The sequence below is a fragment of the Rana temporaria genome, chromosome 12 (genome assembly GCF_905171775.1).
Source record: "Rana temporaria chromosome 12, aRanTem1.1, whole genome shotgun sequence".
Lineage (NCBI taxonomy): Eukaryota > Metazoa > Chordata > Amphibia > Anura > Ranidae > Rana > Rana temporaria.
The window spans coordinates 146,082,519-146,101,119 of record NC_053500.1 but is presented as its reverse complement, the minus strand read 5'-3'; the positions used below and the strand labels follow the sequence as shown (position 1 = coordinate 146,101,119).

General features: G+C 49.8%; 2 protein-coding genes across 2 annotated transcripts in view; both read right to left on the bottom strand.

The window, feature by feature from the left end:
* Positions 1-2,536: 2,536 nt before the first annotated feature.
* MFSD6L (major facilitator superfamily domain containing 6 like) lies at positions 2,537-10,775 on the bottom strand. Its single transcript, XM_040331128.1, has 2 exons — positions 10,627-10,775; positions 2,537-4,596 (listed from the first exon to the last, which is right to left on the bottom strand). The coding sequence occupies exon 2, from the start codon at positions 4,561-4,563 to the stop codon at positions 2,686-2,688; it is 1,878 nt and encodes a 625-aa protein (XP_040187062.1). The 5' UTR covers positions 4,564-4,596; positions 10,627-10,775; the 3' UTR covers positions 2,537-2,685.
* A 6,479-nt stretch (positions 10,776-17,254) lies between these two features.
* Positions 17,255-18,601, bottom strand: part of PIK3R6 (phosphoinositide-3-kinase regulatory subunit 6) — a 58,456-nt gene continuing 57,109 nt past the window's right edge. The window contains exon 20 of the mRNA XM_040331127.1: positions 17,255-17,645. Coding sequence (XP_040187061.1) covers positions 17,486-17,645 — 160 coding nt within the window. The 3' untranslated portion in view covers positions 17,255-17,485. The remainder of the gene's footprint in view (positions 17,646-18,601) is intronic.

Sequence of the window (18,601 nt, the reverse complement as noted above, 5' to 3'; positions counted from 1 at the left end):
GCGCAAAATTTATAGCGTTTACAAAATAGAAGATAGTTTTATTGCATTTTTATAAAAAAAATTTTTTTACTACTAATGGCGGCGATCAGCGATTTTTTTTGTGACTGCGACATTATGGCGGACACTTCGGACAATTTTGACACATTTTTGGGACCATTGTCATTTTCACAGCTAAAAATGCATTTAAATTGCATTCTTTATTGTGAAAATGACAGTTGCAGTTTGGGAGTTAACCACAGGGGGCGCTGTAGGAGTTAGGGTTCACTTAGTGTGTGTTTACAACTGTAGGGGGGTGTGGCTGTAGGAATGACATCATCGATCGAGTCTCCCTATATAAGGGATCACTCGATCGATGCAGCGCCATAGTGAAGCACGGGGAAGCCGTGTTTACATACGTCTCTCCCCGTTCTTCAGCTCCGGGGAGCGATCGTGACGGAGCGGCTACAAACAAATAGCCACGCCGTCGTCCCGGATCGCTCCCCGAGGGGGAACCCGACCGCCGCATGTAGCGGGGTGGGGGTCCCGATCGGATCCCCGACCCACGTCTAGGCAGGGACGTACAAGTACGCCAATGTGCCTGTAAGTGCCATTCTGCCGACGTATATGTACATGCGGCGGTCGGGAAGTGGTTAACCACTTGCCGCCCGCCAATGACAGACTGACATCGGCAAAGTGGTTTCCATATCCTGAGTGGACGTCATATCACATGACAGCGGTGATCAGGGACACTGACTGGTAACAGTATGGTACAGTACAGGTTTTTTGTATTTTTTATACTGTGACCAGAGCAGTGTAGTGTTACCATAGCGACATTGTACTACTCTGGGGAGGTGGTCAGGATTTTATTTTTTTACACCATGATTGCTTATAACTGTCATGATCACTGTTATAAGCAAACTTTTTTTATTCCAGTGTGTGCTATTGTGAAAGCTGTGACAGTTACAGCCATCACATGGTACAGATGCGCTGTGATTGGTCACAATGATCACATGGTACAGACAGGGCCAATCACAGAGATCATCAAAATAGTACACAATGAATGGCTATACAGTGGAACCTCGGATTACGAGTATAAGCCGTTCCAGGAGAATGCTCGTAATCCAAAGTACTCGCATATCAAAGCGAGTTTCCCCATTGAAGTCAATGGAAATGAAAATAATTTGTTCCGCATTGACTTCAATGGCATGCAATATCGCATGTGGCGCCGGAGAGCCTTGGAAACAGCCAGAAAGGCCCGAGGACAGATCAGCGTTTTGTCCCGCGAATTGCGGCGACAAATCGCGGCGTTTTGTACCGCGATTTGCGGCGACAAAACGCCGCAATTGTGAATGCAGCTGTACCCCCTCTATGGAGATGGTTCACATCTCCTATGCCGAACGCCGAAAGCCACCTGAAAAAAAGGTCCGGGACTTGTTTTCAGGCGGCAGGCGTACAGCGTGGAGATGTGAACCATCTCCATAGAGGGCAATGTGAAATCATCCCTCCAGCGTCTCAGGGGCTGCTGCGGCGTCGCACTACAGGCGTATATACGCCTAGGTGTGAACAGAGCCTGAGGACGTTATATGACATCCACCCAGGATACCAGTACTCCTGCTCGGCCATTTTTCCACAATAGGCGGGGCTGGAAGTGATTACTCTCAGGACCGGAAGGACAGAAATATAGAACCTAGGGCAGGTAAATCAGCAACCCCATATATATTTTTAGCTGGTTCTTAAATTTGATTTAAAAATCACGACATAACACGTGTAATTAAAGAATATATTATCTCATTTGCATTCAAAGCCATTAAAGCAAATTATAAAGATTGTTCTAAAATTCAGAGTCTTTTTTTCATCAGCAGGACTCTAACAATATGGGCCCCTGGCCCTGGAGTGCCAACCTTCTGGAGTAAAAACTTTTCTCTTAGTTTTTTTGGAATTGCACTAGAGAGATTTTCTTCTCAACAAGTGGTCCATGCCTTTTCCTGGCATTTGCCATACTATACCAGCATGGGCGTCCACAGGTAGGGGCAAGGGGGGCAGAGCGCCCACCCCTGGTAATCAGGGATCAGCAAGGTGTCCGCCATAGGCGTGCTCATGGGTTGTACATGTCTGAAATCTGCACCCTGTATATAGCACATGCCTCAAATAAAGTCTGCCGCTTCCCCTTTAAAAATAAATACTTGCGAGTCGCGGCTAAGCCCTACCCTTTATGACATTGTCGAAAGGGGGGTGGAGCATGGGTGACCTTAAAAGTTCTGCGGATGCCTCATAGAACTTGTTCTGCAACCAATATTTCCTGTACTGGTATACATGGGCGTTGGCAGAACTTTTTTGGGGGGGGGGCATCATTTTAAGGTCACCCATGACCCGCCTCTTTTCAACAATATCATGAAGGGGAGGGTCTTAGCTGTGACCCGCAAGTATTTATTTTTAAAGGGGAAACGGCAGACTTTCTTTGAGGCATGTGCTATGTACAGGGTGCAGATTTCAGACATGTACAACCCATGCGCACGCCTATGGCGGACACCTTGCTGATCCCTGATTCCGGGGGGGGGGTGGCACCTGCCCCCCTTGCCCCTACCTGCGGACGCCCATGCCGATGGATGAGAAATGAACTGCTTGGATTGGAGAAGTTCCGATATTTTCAGGCTTGGATCCTAGATACGTCAAGTCTTGGTCATGGATTACAGCCAACGTCCAGGGCTACCATATTTTACTGTCATCTTTCATGGCCTTGACCAGCCAGTCTCTTTCCTGATCGTCCTCGGAGTCACTCATGTCACTGTTGTCGGGGGCGAGAAGCCGTGAGTAGTTGATCTTCTTGATGTGAGGAAGCTTGGGTTGGATGACCAAAAACATCAATAACCAGACCAGTAATAATACACAGCAGGACTGGAAGAGAATGACTAGGCTGAAACTGCTGATGACAAAACCGCTGGCAAAGCTGCCTAGGCTAGCTCCGAAGTGGTGGGATAAGCAGTGCAGGACGAGCTGGATGGACCTCTCCATTCCTGGTGTGGCCACGTCATCAATTTGTGATTTGATGGCCCATAAAAGAACGCCGTTGCTGAAAGCGCTTGTTAACTGAATAGGTAACACAGCCCAAGGTACCCACAGGAAGGAATAATACAAAAACTCTACTGCTTGGCAGAGGAGGCCAAGGGCCACCATCCACTTGAAGGACAAGGACCTCATAAGTTTGCCTTTAAAAATATACAGGATGATTTCAGAAACGAGGGCGAGGACCACAGAAAGTCCCATGTAAAGTTCTGAGCTCCCCATATCCTGCATCTTCCAAAATAGGAAATTGGTGGCGGTGGACCTCACGGCACCCATCAAAAACACGGTCACCGAAATCAAGATGATACGGCCGTCACTTACCATGAGGCCCAAAGCTTTGATGGTCTTGCTTGCGTGTTCCGTTTTCTTCGAGACGTGTATGGGATACAGCGCGCTCAACAGAAGAGTGATAATCATAAAGGTAGAGTAGCCATAAAAGTGGAGGTAGACTCTGGGTAGGCCGGGGATCAAGAAACAGTTGACGTTGTCTATCAGAAACACGATGGAGAAGGATCCGAGGCAAGCCCCCAAGTAACGCCAGATCCAGATCTTCTCGTGCCGATCCGTGGCGTCCACAAAGTCAAGGTATTCGTAAACGCTGTCGTCTGCCGTCCACTCCAGAGGCGAAGCAACAATTTCCCAAATAAGTACAATTCCCAGAACAACCAGGAATATCTTATGTTCAATCAGAAAGTGTTCGGGTTGGGTGGCCTTTTCGGCAAGGTCTCTTTTCTTTGGCACATCGTGGTTGAAAGATTCAGTTTGTGATTGGAAAGTGATGGAACCATCTTGAGGTTCCTGTGCTAAGGAGGCCCTCATAACTGCGTTGGTTAAATAGGTCCTATGCTCCGGGGTGACTGTAGATTGCTCGCTGGTGGTGATTCTACCTTTTGGCTTGGTATAGCTTTTAGAAGCATCTGTTTTAGGCAGTTTTTTGGGGGTGACGGCAGCTTTTAATTGGATGAATAAATCTGCGCTACGAGGAGTCTCAGCGTACACATTCTTTAAGGCTTTAGGAGTCATCTTACTCTCCATGGATTCTGAATTTCTAAGACTTGTAAACATGACCGACGCCGTTGTAGTTATCTGGGGAGGTTCAGGCAACACAAAACTGCCGTTGTCCTCAGGTCCGTACATTTCCATGTCCATGGCACCCGGTATAGTCTGTCTGTTTGTCCCCGAGAGACTGACGTTGCAGAACTTAAGGACCATGTCCTGCTGCAGCGGCGGGAAAAAGGTGAGGACTCCGCTAGCCGCCGCCGAAAAAAGCAAAGAAGAAATAATGATGATCCTTCTCTTGCTGTTGGTCTTGGCCACAAAAGAGCAAAACGGAGCCCAGAGAGCGAAGACGATGTGTTTTGCCCCCATTATAATGCCCACCAGTGGGGGGCTGAGTCCGAAGTGTCGGAAGAAGATGGTTAAAAAGGGAAAGACGCAGAAATTTCCAATGTTGTGGAAGAAATTGAATAAGCTGGCAATGGCCAAGGTCTTGCTGACGTCCCATTGTTTGGGGGCACTCATGGCTCCAGCTTGAGGCGTCTACTTCCAGGAGACCTAAAAAAAAAAATAAAAAAAAAATAAATCTAAGTTACCGAATTTCTGCCAACTGAAGAAATGAAGGGACCTGCATCACATTTCCATCTTATATTTACTACCTGCATACTTAACCACTTGACCTCCGGTATGTTTTACCCCCCTCATGACCTTTTTGGCACTGTGATACTTTAACTGGTAATTACGCGGTCATGCAAGACTGTACCCAAATGAAACGTACCGTAAAACCTCGGATTGCAAGGATAATTCGTTCCAGAAACATGCTTGTAATCCAAAGCACTTGTATATCAAAGCATTTCTTTTACAGGGTATAAAAGAGAAGAGAGGCGCCTCTAAGTGTAGCAATAAGTTGCTAAATATTGTCCCTTCATTACATGTAACCAAATTACTACACTTAGAGGCTCCTCTCTTCTCTTTTATACACGGTGGTGACATGACGTTACTCTTATATATCAAGACATCGCTTGTATATCAAGACTTATTAAAACATTTTTATTTGTCTTGCAAAACGCTCTCAAACCAAGTTACTCTCAAACCAAGGTTTTACTGTATATCATTTTTTTCACACAAATAGAACTTGGTGGTATTTGCTCACCATATGTTTTTTTTTCCTATTATATAGATAAAAGAAAGACCAAAAAAAATTAAAATCCCCAATAAACATATAAAAAAACATTTTTTTTCACAGAGATGGGCACAGAGAAGCTGCAAATGGCCACAGTGAGGCTACAAATGGCCACAGTGAGGCTACAAATGGCCACAGTGAGGCTGCAAATGGCCACAGTGAGGTATGCAATGGGCACAGAGAGGCATGCAATGGGCACAGAGAGGCTGCAAATGGCCACAGTGAAGCTGCAAATGGCCACAGTGAAGCTTCAAATGGCCACAGTGAGGCTGCAAATGGCCACAGTGGGGCATGCAATGGGCACAGAGAGGCATGCAATGGGCACAGAGAGGCATGCAATGGGCACAGTGAGGCTTCAAATGGCCACAGTGAGGCTTCAAATGGCCACAGTGAGGCTTCAAATGGCCACAGTGAGGTTTCAAATGGCCACAGTGAAGCTGCAAGGGCCACAGTGAAGCTGCAAATGGCCACAGTGAGGCTGCAAATGGGCACAGGGAGGCTGCAAATGGCCACAGTGAGGCTGCAAATGGCCACAGTGAAGCTGCAAATGGCCACAGTGAAGCTGCAAATGGCCACAGTGAAGCTGCAAATGGCCACAGGGAGGCTGCAAATGGCCACAGGGAGGCTGCAAATGGGCACAGTGAAGCTGTAAATGGGCATTGTTGACCCTCTTTTCCACTTGCAGTAGCTGCTGCATTTCCTACCTGAGTATATACGGTAAATGTTTTATGACCACTCTCAATTTAAGGGGCTCATGGAAAGTTGGTAAGCGAGTACCCGGTTATCACTTTGGGAGCCAGGAGCACCGGCAGGGGACCCAATAAGAGGAGGATCAGGGCCGCTTTGTGTAAAACCATTACAGGGAAGTATCACCTTAATGGAACATTCCCTCAGTGTTTGAGTGCTAGACCTCAGGGGAGTCTGTACGGCTCGTGACACGGGTTCTATTTAGCAAACATCCCGAAGCTGCAGCCGGGACCGGTCCGGCAGGTTGTGGATTGTCACCAAACCGGTATTTCCAAAGAAGAGACGGCGAAATCAAAGTGCGTGATGAAACGACTCGCCTGTGCGCGGGTCACAGCCCAGAGCTTCCGGGGAACACAACGGAGGTGATCTGCCGATATGGTTCCGGCTAACGTGAAAGTTCCTGCGCGGGCGCAATCTGATCTGCCGATATGGTTCCGGCTAACGAGAAAGTTCCTTTAAGGACTGCGCAGGCGCAAACTTGCCGACGGAAATCTCCGAACCTCGGCCGGCATCCAGGGCGAAGTGGATTTCGAGGAAAGTGGCCAGTCGGCCTCACACCCTCACTCCGCTCGGACGGCCTCCTGGCTCTTTTTTTAACGTCCTCCAATCCACGGGGATGTTAAAGAATGAGCCTGGATGCCGGCCGAGGTTCGGAGATTTCCGTCGGCAAGTTTGCGCCTGCGCAGTTCTTGAAGGAACTTTCCCGTTAGGGGAACCTTAAGGACAAGTCACAGGACCTAAAATATGATATGTAGAATTAAAGGACATGTCCACCCCCCAGCTAGAGACTCCTCCCACTGGTGCCCCTCGGGCTCTTTACCACTTCGGGAATTTTCTGACACTTTTGCTTACATGTAACAATCGGGATTTTTTTGCTAGAAAATTACTAAGCACCCCCACACATTACAGTGGGGATGGAAAGTTTGGGCACCCCAGGTAAAAATTTGTATTAATGTGCATAACGAAGCCAAGGAAAGATGGAAAAATCTCCAAAAGGCATCAAATTACAGATTAGACATTCTTATATGTCAGAAAAAAGTAAAATTTTATTTCCAGCATTTACACTTTCAATATTACAGAAAACCAAATAATGGTGTCTGCAAAAGTTTGGGCGCCCTGCAGAGTTAATATCTTGTACCGCCCCCTTTGGCAAGTATCACGGCTTGTAAACGCTTTTTGTAGCCAGCCAAGAGTCTTTCCATTCTTGTTTGAGGGATCTTTGCCCATTCTTCCTTACACAAGTCTTCCAGTTCTGTGAGATTTCTGGGCTGTCTGTCACGCACGGCTCTTTTATGGTCTATCCATAGATTTTCAATTATGTTGAGGTCAGGAGATTGTGAAGGCCATGGCAAAACCTTCAGTTTACGCCTCTTGATGTCATCCCCCGTGGATTTTGAGGTGTGTTTAGGATCATTATCCATTTGTAGAAGTCATCCTCTCTTTCACTTCAGCTTTTTCACAGATGGCATCAAGTTACCGTCCAACATTTGCTGAAATTTTATTGAATCCATTTTTCCTTCTACTCGTGAAATGTTCCCTGTGCCACTGGCTGCAATACAACCCCAAATCATGATTGATCCACCCCCATGCTTCACAGTTGGACAGAGGTTCTTTTCATTAACCACTTTCCGCCCGGTCAATAGTGATTGTGAAATCCTGACTGGACGTCTATTGACGTCCTGCAGGATTACATGCCGGCGCGCAGCGCGGCGATCAGTGATGCTGGGTGTCAGTCTCACACCTTGCATCTCCGATCTCGGTAAAGAGCCTCCGGCGGAGGCTCTTTACCACGTGATCAGCCGTGTCCAATCACGGCTGATAACGATGTAAACAGGAAAAGCCGTTGATGGCTCTTCCTCACTCGCGTCTGACAGACGTAAGTAGAGGAGAGCCGATCGGCGGCTCTCCTGACAGGGGGGGTTCGCGCTGATTGTTTATCAGCGCAGCCCCCCCCTCGGATGCCCACACTGGACCACCAGGGAAGGGGGCAGTGAAAAAAAAAATTAGAAAGATGCCAATCAGTGCCCACAAATGGGCACTGACTGGCAACATAGGCACTGGGACAAACAAGTGATGCCCAGTAATGCCCTCAATGCCACCCCTCAGTGTCCATCAGTGCCACCCCTCAGTGTCCATCAGTGCCCATCCATGCCCAGTGCCCACCTATCAGTGCCCATCTGTGCCACTCATAAGTGCTGCCCATCAGTGCCACCTATGAGTACCCATCAGTGCCGCCTATGAGTCCCCATCAGTGCCGCATACCAGCGCCACCTATCAGTGCCCATCAGTGCCACCTCATCGGTGCCGCCATATCAGTGCCCGTAATCGAAGAAGAAAACTTACTTATTTACAAAAAAAATAACAGAAAAAAATAAAAAAAATATTTTTTTCAAAATTTTCGGTCTTTTTTTAGTTGTTGCGCAAAAAAATAAAATCGCAGAGGTGATCAAATACCACCAAAAGAAATCTCTATTTGTGGGAAAAAAAACTGATAAAAAAAAATTGGGTACAGTGTAGCATGACCGCGCAATTGTCATTCAAAGTGCGACAGCGCTGAAAGCTGAAAATTGGCCTGGGCAGGAAGGTGCGTAAGTGCCCCCCGGCATGGAAGGGGTTAAATTCTGTGCCCTTTCTTCTCCAAACGTACCTTTGCTCATTCCGGACACAAAAAGTTCTATTTTATCCTCATCGGTCCACAGAACTTGTTTCTAAAATGCGTCAGGCTTGTCTATATGTTCATTTGCAAAGTTCAAACGCTGATTTTTGTGGTGAGGACGTAGAAGAGGTTTTCTTCTGATGACTCTTCCATGAATACCATATTTGTACAAGTATCTCTTTATAGTGGAATCGTGTACCACAACTCCAGTGTCTGCCAGATCTTTCTGGAGGGATCGTGCCGTCACACGTGGGTTTTGCTTTTCTCACAATCCTGCGAGCCGTTCTGTCTGATATTTTTCTTGGTCTTCAGATCTTGCTTTAACCACTTGCCGCCCGCCAATGACAAATTGACTGCGGCAAAGTGGTTGTAGAATCCTGACTGGACGTCATATGACGTCCTCAGGATTCTGAGCCGTTGCGCGCCCCCGGGGGCGCGCATCGCGGCGATCGTTGTTGCGGTGTGTAAGTCTGACACCCCGCAACACCGATCAAGGTAAAGAGTGTCTCACGGAGACTCTTTACCACGTGATCAGCCGTGTCCAATCACGGCTGATCACAATGTAAATAGGAAAAGACGGTAATCGGCTTTTCCTCACTCGCGTCTGTCAGACGCGAGTAGAGGAGAGCCGATCGGCTGCTCCTGTGACAGGGGGGGTTTGTGCTGATCGATTATCAGCACTGCCCCCCCGAGGATGCCCACTGGACCACCAGGGATGCCCACTAGACCACCAGGGATAAAAAAAAAAAAAAGTATGCCACCCTAGACCACCAGGGATGAGGAGGACACAAAAAATGGATGCCAATCAGTGCCGCAATGGATGCCAATCAGTGCCCACAATGGGCATCACTGATTGGCAGGCACTGTTTGGCACTGATTGGCATCCATTAGTACAACACATACGATAGTGCCCATCTATGCCCATCCGTGCCACCTATCAGTGCCCATCCGTGCCGCCTATCCGTGCCCATCCGTGCCGCCTATCCCTGCCCAGCCATGCCACCTATCCGTGCCGCCCATCAGTGCCGCATATTAGTGGGTAGAATGGGCCGCCCTGTGCGCGACAAAACGCACCAAAGAATCTCCACACTTTTTTTTACGCAGTGTGTCTTATGTTTTGCCATGTAAAAAAAAAAAAAGTGCGTCTGCGACGGGGGGGCGTCATCGAGAATAAGGCCTGCGCATTCTGCGGGGGAAGCCAGAACGTGCTAAAAAACTGCGCCTCGCGTTGTATTCATTTTTATTGGTGCCCCAAAACGCGGCCAGCAGGCATGCAGTGTTTTTTTTTTGCGTGCAGCAACACAACTGCTTTCGCATTAGGCCCTCTTTTAGACATATGGTAATAACCGACGCGTTTCAACAGCCCGCCTACATTAACGCGGCTCGGGGATGCGCAAATCGTTGCGCTTGCAAACGTTATTTTTTCTTTTCAGGATGACGCGCTTGGCACCGCTTGCCAAGAGCATTAAAAAAATGCAGTAAAAAAAAAAAAAAATTGCAACTGCGACACTTTGTACGAACCCGAGCGGCCGCCCATGGAGGCGAGCTGTTAAAACGCGTCAGTTATTACCGCATGTCTGAAAGGGGCCTAACGCAAATGTTGTGAATATATATTTTTTTTTAATCCATTAAATTTGGCAGCGAAACACAGAAAATCGCGATCGCTGACATCAGACGGGTCCGAACGGACGCATTTCGTACCAATCAGGAGCCTGCGATTCGCCAATGGGGCTGATTATTGATAAAATCCCATTTTATATCCGCGTGTCATTATATATATTGTAGTATATAGAAGAATCGGACCGTGGAGAGTATATATACACATCTATATACACTCACTCACATGTATACAGTATATACACAGGAGATATATATAGTAACATACATATAAATAATAATAATAATATATCCCTCCCAGTCATGAGAAGCACAATGCTCTGCTATGTATTATTATGACGATGATGATGATGTATTATTCTAAGGCCGATGACGTCACACGCACCTGCAGCCGCCGCGGCTCCCTCACACCGTGCTCCCCTCCTCCTCCTCCGTTCTGGGGTTCTTGGCCCCCGGGGACCCCTCCATACCGGACACAGTGCGGCACCTGCTGTCCCCGCCCACAACCGCCTCACCTGCCCGGGGACACGTCACTTAGGCCGCCACCGCCCCGCTCCTCCCACACACACACACACACAGGACCGCCGGCAGGTGTCGCTGTTGGCCTGGCTCAGCGCGTAAACGGTGGTTGCTAGGGAGACGGAGCGGATCATAGAGAAGGAGGAATCAGGGAAAGGGGGCGTCCTCTGGCGACATCTTGTGTCCGCATGGCTAACTGCAAGCGCTGCCGCTGAGGTGATTTTTTTTTGTTACTCTGAGAGGAAAGTGTCGGGCGGGAAGCGGTGAGAAGGATTGGATTACCTTGGAAATAGGGGACTAATTATAGACCATGGGGCCCCCAACTATAGACTTTGGGCACCAACTGTGGACCATGGGGCCGTGGTCTCCAACTATAGATTGTGGCCCCTAATTATAGACCATGGGGCCTCAGCTATAGAACGTGGGAACCAACTAGAGACCACAGGGCCCAAAATATGGACCATGGGGCCCCAAATATAGGCTGGGGGCTCCAACTATATACTGTGGGCTCCAACTATAGACCATGGGGCCCCAAATATAGGCTGTGGGCTCCAACTATAGACCACAAGGCCTCAGCTATAGACTTTGGGCACCAACTGTGGACCATGGGGCCGTGGTCTCCAACTATAGATTGTGGGCCCCAACTATAGACCATGGGGCCTCAGCTATAGAATAGAACTCTTAGTGGATAAGATGGTTTGGTGGGACTGTACGGGAAGGTGTTGGATGGTTTGGTGGGACTGTACGGGAAGGTGTTGGATGGTTTGGTGGGACTGTACGGGAAGGTGTTGGGTGGTTTGGTGGGACTGTACGGGAAGGTGTTGGGTGGTTTGGTGGGACTGTACGGGAAGGTGTTGGATGGTTTGGTGGGAATGTACCGGAAGGTGTTGGATGGTTTGGTGGGACTGTACGGGAATGTGTTGGATGGTTTGGTGGGACTGTACGGGAAGGTGTTGGATGGTTTGGTGGGACTGTACGGGAAGGTGTTGGATGGTTTGGTGGGAATGTACCGGAAGGTGTTGGATGGTTTGGTGGGACTGTACGGGAAGGTGTTGGATGGTTTGGTGGGACTGTACGGGAAGGTGTTGGATGGTTTGGTGGGACTGTACGGGAAGGTGTTGGATGGTTTGGGGGGACTGTACGGGAAGGTGTTGGATGGTTTGGGGGGACTGTACGGGAAGGTGTTGGATGGTTTGGTGGGACTGTACGGGAAGGTGTTGGATGGTTTGGTGGGACTGTACGGGAAGGTGTTGGATGGTTTGGTGGGACTGTACGGGAAGGTGTTGGATGGTTTGGTGGGACTGTACGGGAAGGTGTTGGATGGTTTGGTGGGACTGTACGGGAAGGTGTTGGATGGTTTGGTGGGACTGTACGGGAAGGTGTTGGATGGTTTGGTGGGACTGTACGGGAAGGTGTTGGATGGTTTGGTGGGACTGTACGGGAAGGTGTTGGATGGTTTGGTGGGACTGTACGGGAAGGTGTTGGATGGTTTGGTGGGACTGTACGGGAAGGTGTTGGATGGTTTGGTGGGACTGTACGGGAAGGTGTTGGATGGTTTGGTGGGACTGTACGGGAAGGTGTTGGATGGTTTGGTGGGACTGTACGGGAAGGTGTTGGATGGTTTGGTGGGACTGTACGGGAAGGTGTTGGATGGTTTGGTGGGACTGTACGGAAAGGTGTTGGATGGTTTGGTGGGACTGTACGGGAAGGTGTTGGCTGGTTTGGTGGGACTGTACGGGAAGGTGTTGGCTGGTTTGGTGGGACTGTACGGGAAGGTGTTGGCTGGTTTGGTGGGACTGTACGGGAAGGTGTTGGCTGGTTTGGTGGGACTGTACGGGAAGGTGTTGGCTGGTTTGGTGGGACTGTTCGGGAAGGTGTTGGATGGTTTGGTGTGACTGTACGGGAAGGTGTTGGGTGGTTTGGTGTGACTGTACGGGAAGATGTTGGATGGTTTGGTGGGACTGTACGGGAAGGTGTTGGATGGTTTGGTGGGACTGTACGGGAAGGTGTTGGATGGTTTGGTGGGACTGTACGGGAAGGTGTTGGATGGTTTGGTGGGACTGTTCGGGAAGGTGTTGGGTGGTTTGGTGGGACTGTACAGGAAGGTGTTGGATGGTTTGGTGGGACTGTACAGGAAGGTGTTGGATGGTTTGGTGGGACTGTTCGGGAAGGTGTTGGATGGTTTGGTGGGAATGTACGGGAAGGTGATGGATGGTTTGGTGGGAATTTAGGGGAAGGTGTTGGATGGTTTGGTGGGAATGTACCGGAAGGTGTTGGATGGTTTGGTGGGACTGTACAGGAAGGTGTTGGATGGTTTGGTGGGACTGTACGGGAAGGTGTTGGATGGTTTGGTGGGACTGTACGGGAAGGTGTTGGATGGTTTGGGGGGACTGTACGGGAAGGTGTTGGATGGTTTGGGGGGACTGTACGGGAAGGTGTTGGATGGTTTGGTGGGACTGTACGGGAAGGTGTTGGATGGTTTGGTGGGACTGTACGGGAAGGTGTTGGATGGTTTGGTGGGACTGTACGGGAAGGTGTTGGATGGTTTGGTGGGACTGTACGGGAAGGTGTTGGATGGTTTGGTGGGACTGTACGGGAAGGTGTTGGATGGTTTGGTGGGACTGTACGGGAAGGTGTTGGATGGTTTGGTGGGACTGTACGGAAAGGTGTTGGATGGTTTGGTGGGACTGTACGGGAAGGTGTTGGATGGTTTGGTGGGACTGTACGGGAAGGTGTTGGCTGGTTTGGTGGGACTGTACGGGAAGGTGTTGGCTGGTTTGGTGGGACTGTACGGGAAGGTGTTGGCTGGTTTGGTGGGACTGTACGGGAAGGTGTTGGCTGGTTTGGTGGGACTGTTCGGGAAGGTGTTGGATGGTTTGGTGTGACTGTACGGGAAGGTGTTGGCTGGTTTGGTGGGACTGTACGGGAAGGTGTTGGGTGGTTTGGTGGGACTGTACAGGAAGGTGTTGGATGGTTTGGTGGGACTGTACAGGAAGGTGTTGGATGGTTTGGTGGGACTGTTCGGGAAGGTGTTGGATGGTTTGGTGGGAATGTACGGGAAGGTGATGGATGGTTTGGTGGGACTTTAGGGGAAGGTGTTGGATGGTTTGGTGGGACTGTAGGGGAAGGTGTTGGATGGTTTGGTGGGACTGTACAGGAAGGTGTTGGATGGTTTGGTGGGACTGTACGGGAAGGTGTTGGCTGGTTTGGTGGGACTGTACGGGAAGGTGTTGGATGGTTTGGTGGGACTGTTCGGGAAGGTGTTGGATGGTTTGGTGGGACTGTATGGGAAGGTGTTGGGTGGTTTGGTGGGACTGTACGGGAAGGTGTTGGATGGTTTGGTGGGACTGTACGGGAAGGTGTTGGATGGTTTGGTGGGACTGTATGGGAAGGTGTTGGCTGGTTTGGTGGGACTGTACGGGAAGGTGTTGGCTGGTTTGGTGTGACTGTTCGGGAAGGTGTTGGATGGTTTGGTGGGACTGTACGGGAATGTGTTGGATGGTTTGGTGGGACTGTACGGGAAGGTGTTGGCTGGTTTGGTGTGACTGTTCGGGAAGGTGTTGGATGGTTTGGTGGGACTGTACAGGAAGGTGTTGGGTGGTTTGGTGGGACTGTACGGGAAGGTGTTGGCTGGTTTGGTGGGACTGTACGGGAAGGTGTTGGGTGGTTTGGTGGGACTGTACGGAAAGGTGTTGACTGGTTTCCCAATCATTCTGATGGTATTTTTGGCTTGTTTTGGACCAGTGTTGGGCCGTGTTCAGGAATGAAGCCCGATGGCTCTGGGAACGCGCAGTCCAATAATAAGGAGGTGGCAGATTGAGGACGCAAGGTAAAGAAGGAAGATGCAGTCTTCGACCCTTCGTGAGGGTGACTGGAAAGATGGCGGCGTCACCTCAGCTGCCGGTCGTCCCGAAAACTAGAATCCCAAGACCTAGCATTAGGAGGAGGAGGAGTCAGTCTAGAGAACCGCCATACCTGCCAAGGTAATCTTATTACATAACGGGGCAAAGTCATGTGACCTTTAATTGTATAAATCCGGTGATTTGTGGGATCCAGTGTGAGACTTCCTGTAATAAAGACCACCCACTGCCGATCTCTCTCCTTGTCAAGGGGGACTGGTCTTGTCTCCGCCCCCTTCTGCATTTTTTGCAAGCAGCCTGTAGTGGGTGGAACTTGCCAAGCCCCTCCCACAGCTCTGCTCTCTCTTTGTGCAGGTGGGGCTGGTCTTGGCTCCGCCCCCTCCATGTAGTTTTTTTTGCAGGCAGCCTGTAGTGGGTGGAGCTTGCGGGGCCCCTCCCACAGCTATGCTCTCGCTACTTGTGCAGGGTGACATTGTTGCGGCTTTGCTCCAATAACAAACCATTCATGAAGATCTCAAAGTTTTTTTTATTTTTACAGCGATTCTCACAATAAATAAATAGAAGATATAATCTGGTATAAGAATCACGAGTTGTTTTTTTTGTTCTCGCCAAAAACGAATGTTTGTACAGAAAAGGGAGGCCGTTGGCGGGAATCGGACTGAGCGTCGGCCGGGTCCAGCCACAGTGGAAAGCGGAATGTGCCGCTCCCAGGTCTGGTGCTGGACGCCAGCAGAGGCTCCTCCCACACACTCCACAAGCGCTGAGGCTCCTCCCACACACTCCATGAGCGCAGAGGCTCCTCCCACACACTCTACAAGCGCAGAGGCTCCTCCCACACACTCTACAAGCGCAGAGGCTCCTCCCACACACTCTACAAGCGCAGAGGCTCCTCCCACACACTCTACAAGCGCAGAGGCTCCTCCCACACACTCTACAAGCGCAGAGGCTCCTCCCACACACTCCACAAGTCCGAAGACGGAGGAGGAAGTTGGCTGCACTTCAACTCAAGAATTCAAACACCGACAATCTTTATTTATCCGGACAAAGTAAATATTCCCCGTCTGGAAACCTCTCGCTGACGCACTTCTTCGAGTTGGGCTTGAGCAGAACAAAGCGAACAGAGAGACGGTGTCTGGCTCCTCCCTCCCTCACTGACGCATTTCACCCACAAACTTGGGCCTAATCATTGATCTAGACCAATAGTCTCCAAACTGCGGCCCAGGGGCCAAATGCAGCCCTTTGCTCGTCTGTCCCCTTTGAAGCACTTTTTCTTCCACTGATACAAGACATATTCTTCCCAATGACACCAACAACGGGGCATCATTCTTACGATTGACACCAACGATGGGGTGTTTCGTCCCATATGGCTACCCTTCATATTTGGCTACCCGCTGGAGTGCGCATGCACGGCGCCGCCATATGCTTTCTTTCACTTTTTATAAAGGTGCCGAAAAATATACCCAGAGAATTTATCTGAAAGGAATTTTCTGAACGTTTTAGTAATTGCTTTTCGATGAGAATTTAGCATTTCTAAAAGTGTTTTCACGCATATGGCGGCGTCGCACATGCGCACTCCAGCGGGTAGATAAATGTGACGAAACAGGGGCTCTATTCCTCCCACTGACACCAACAATGGGGCATACTTTAGGCTATTAACACAGATGATGGGACACTATTCCTCCCACTGACACCAGTGATGGGACACTATTCCTCCCACTGACACCAAAGACGGGGCACTATTCCTCCCACTGACACCAATGATGGGACACTATTCTCCCCCACTGACACCAATGATGGGACACTATTCCTCCCACTGACACCAAAGACGGGGCACTATTCCTCCCACTGACACCAATGATGGGACGCTATTCCCCCCACTGACACCAATGATGGGACGCTATTCCCCCCCACTGACACCAATGATGGGACACTATTCCCCCCACTGACACCAATGATGGGACACTATTCCTCCCACTGACACCAACAATGGGGCATTATTCTTGCTATTGAAACCAATGATGGGACACTATTCCTCCCACTGACACCAATGATGGGACACTATTCCTCCCACTGACACCAATGATGGGACACTGTTCCTCCCACTGACACCAATGATGGGACACTATTCCTCCCACTGACGCCAACGACGGGCACTCTTCCTCCCACTGACACCAATGACGTGGCACTATTCCTCCCACTGACGCTAACAATGGGGCACTATTTTGCCTAGATTGTCAGCATTTGAATATTTTGTAGTGTAGCCGGCTCCCTTCCTCTTTGGTCTTGTCCAGGCACAGGCGTGTAAATCTCAGATGTACAAACACTCGATGTGAGTTTGGCTCCAGTGTATATAATTAGTACGGGCGTGATGTGGTTAGCACCGCCGCTCCTCGCACACCAGTGTGCTGTCAGTTTAGAGAGTCTCGGGATATTTGAGCTTTTGGTAGATGCCAGGGATTCTACCGACTTGACGGATTCTTGTATCTCTCTGTGCGCTGAGTTCCCGGATCTGCACACCAGGAGCTCCTCCCATCTCGGCTGCATTCCCTATTTAATTCATAGCAGGCATGATGCAGAGTAATGGGGGGGGGGGGACACCTTGAGGTGGGGGGGGGGACACCTCGAGGTGGGGGGGGACGACACCTCGAGGTGGGGGGAATGGACGTAAAGCAGAACTCGCCATTGAGGTCCTCCAAAGTTTTTACGTAGACGGCGAATATCGTCTCTGTCTACAATCACAATATCTCTTCAAGAGGAAAGTCTCAATAATTGCGTGCAGCTTAATTCGTGACACCGATGGATGCTGTACTGTAGCTGGAGTCGCCGATTGGTCCGTCGGTTTGGTGGGCCGCGGTCCTCCTGACATCACTGGATAATGCCGGCAAATGTGTTTATTGGGAGCAGCAGAGATTTGGTCATGTATTGGCTCAGACCGCCAACTTCCTTCCCGTCCCCATGGCTGCCGCGTGATGCCCTCATCTTCTGTAAGCTGTATCCAGGCTCCTGGCAGGGGGCGACCTCAAAACTGGGGGAAAAAATAAAATGATATATTTTTCAGGGCAGTTTTTCTGAGAAAATACATTTTGAAGACCAATGTCGGGGCCGGAATCTGAACCCGGGGACCTCTGCTGCCTCGGAAACTCTTCTTGCTGAGCTACCGGAGATGGTGGACAGCCCCCTACATGATTGCTTAGACAACCTTGCCTTGTGACTTGTTTTTCTTGAACCCTTTGCTCCTCCCACAAAGTCCCTCTTGTAGGCCACGCCTTTGCACTTCCCGTTTGCCAGATTATTGTGCTCGCCGTGCACGCGTGCGAGCTGTCCGCGAGCTCCATGACCGTGCACGCGGGACCCTCGGACTCTGTCCGCCGGTGTCCCGCGATCGTGTCACGGAGAGGCATAACGGGGCGACGGCTTTGTAAACAAGGTATTTCCCTGTTCTGCCTAGAGACAGGACACTGATCTACTGTTCCCTGTGATCGGGAGCAGTGATCAGTGTCGTGTCACTGGTAGTCCAGCCCCCACACAGTTAGAATCACTCCCTAGGACACACTTAATCCCTTCCTCGCCCCATAGTGGTTAACCCCCTTCCCTGCCCAGTGTCATTTACACAGTAATCGGTGCATTTTTATAGCTCTGATCGCAGTAGAAATGACAATGGTCTCAAAATGGTGTCAAAAGTGACCGATGTGTCCGCCATAATGTCGCAGTCACGATAAAAATCGCAGATCGCCGCCATTACTAATAAAGTTTAGAATATGTAAATCAGCAAGATACGCTTATTCACGAACGTACGTACGTACGCCCGTCGCAGTAAGCTACGCCGTTTACGTAAGGCGTTTTTCAGGCGTAAAGACAAACCACCAAAAAGATGGCGCAGCCAATGTTAAGTATGGACGTCGGAACAGCCGTCGAATTTCACGTTGTTTATGTCGTTTGCGTAAGTCGTACGTGAATGGGGCTGGGCGTAAGTTCCGTTCA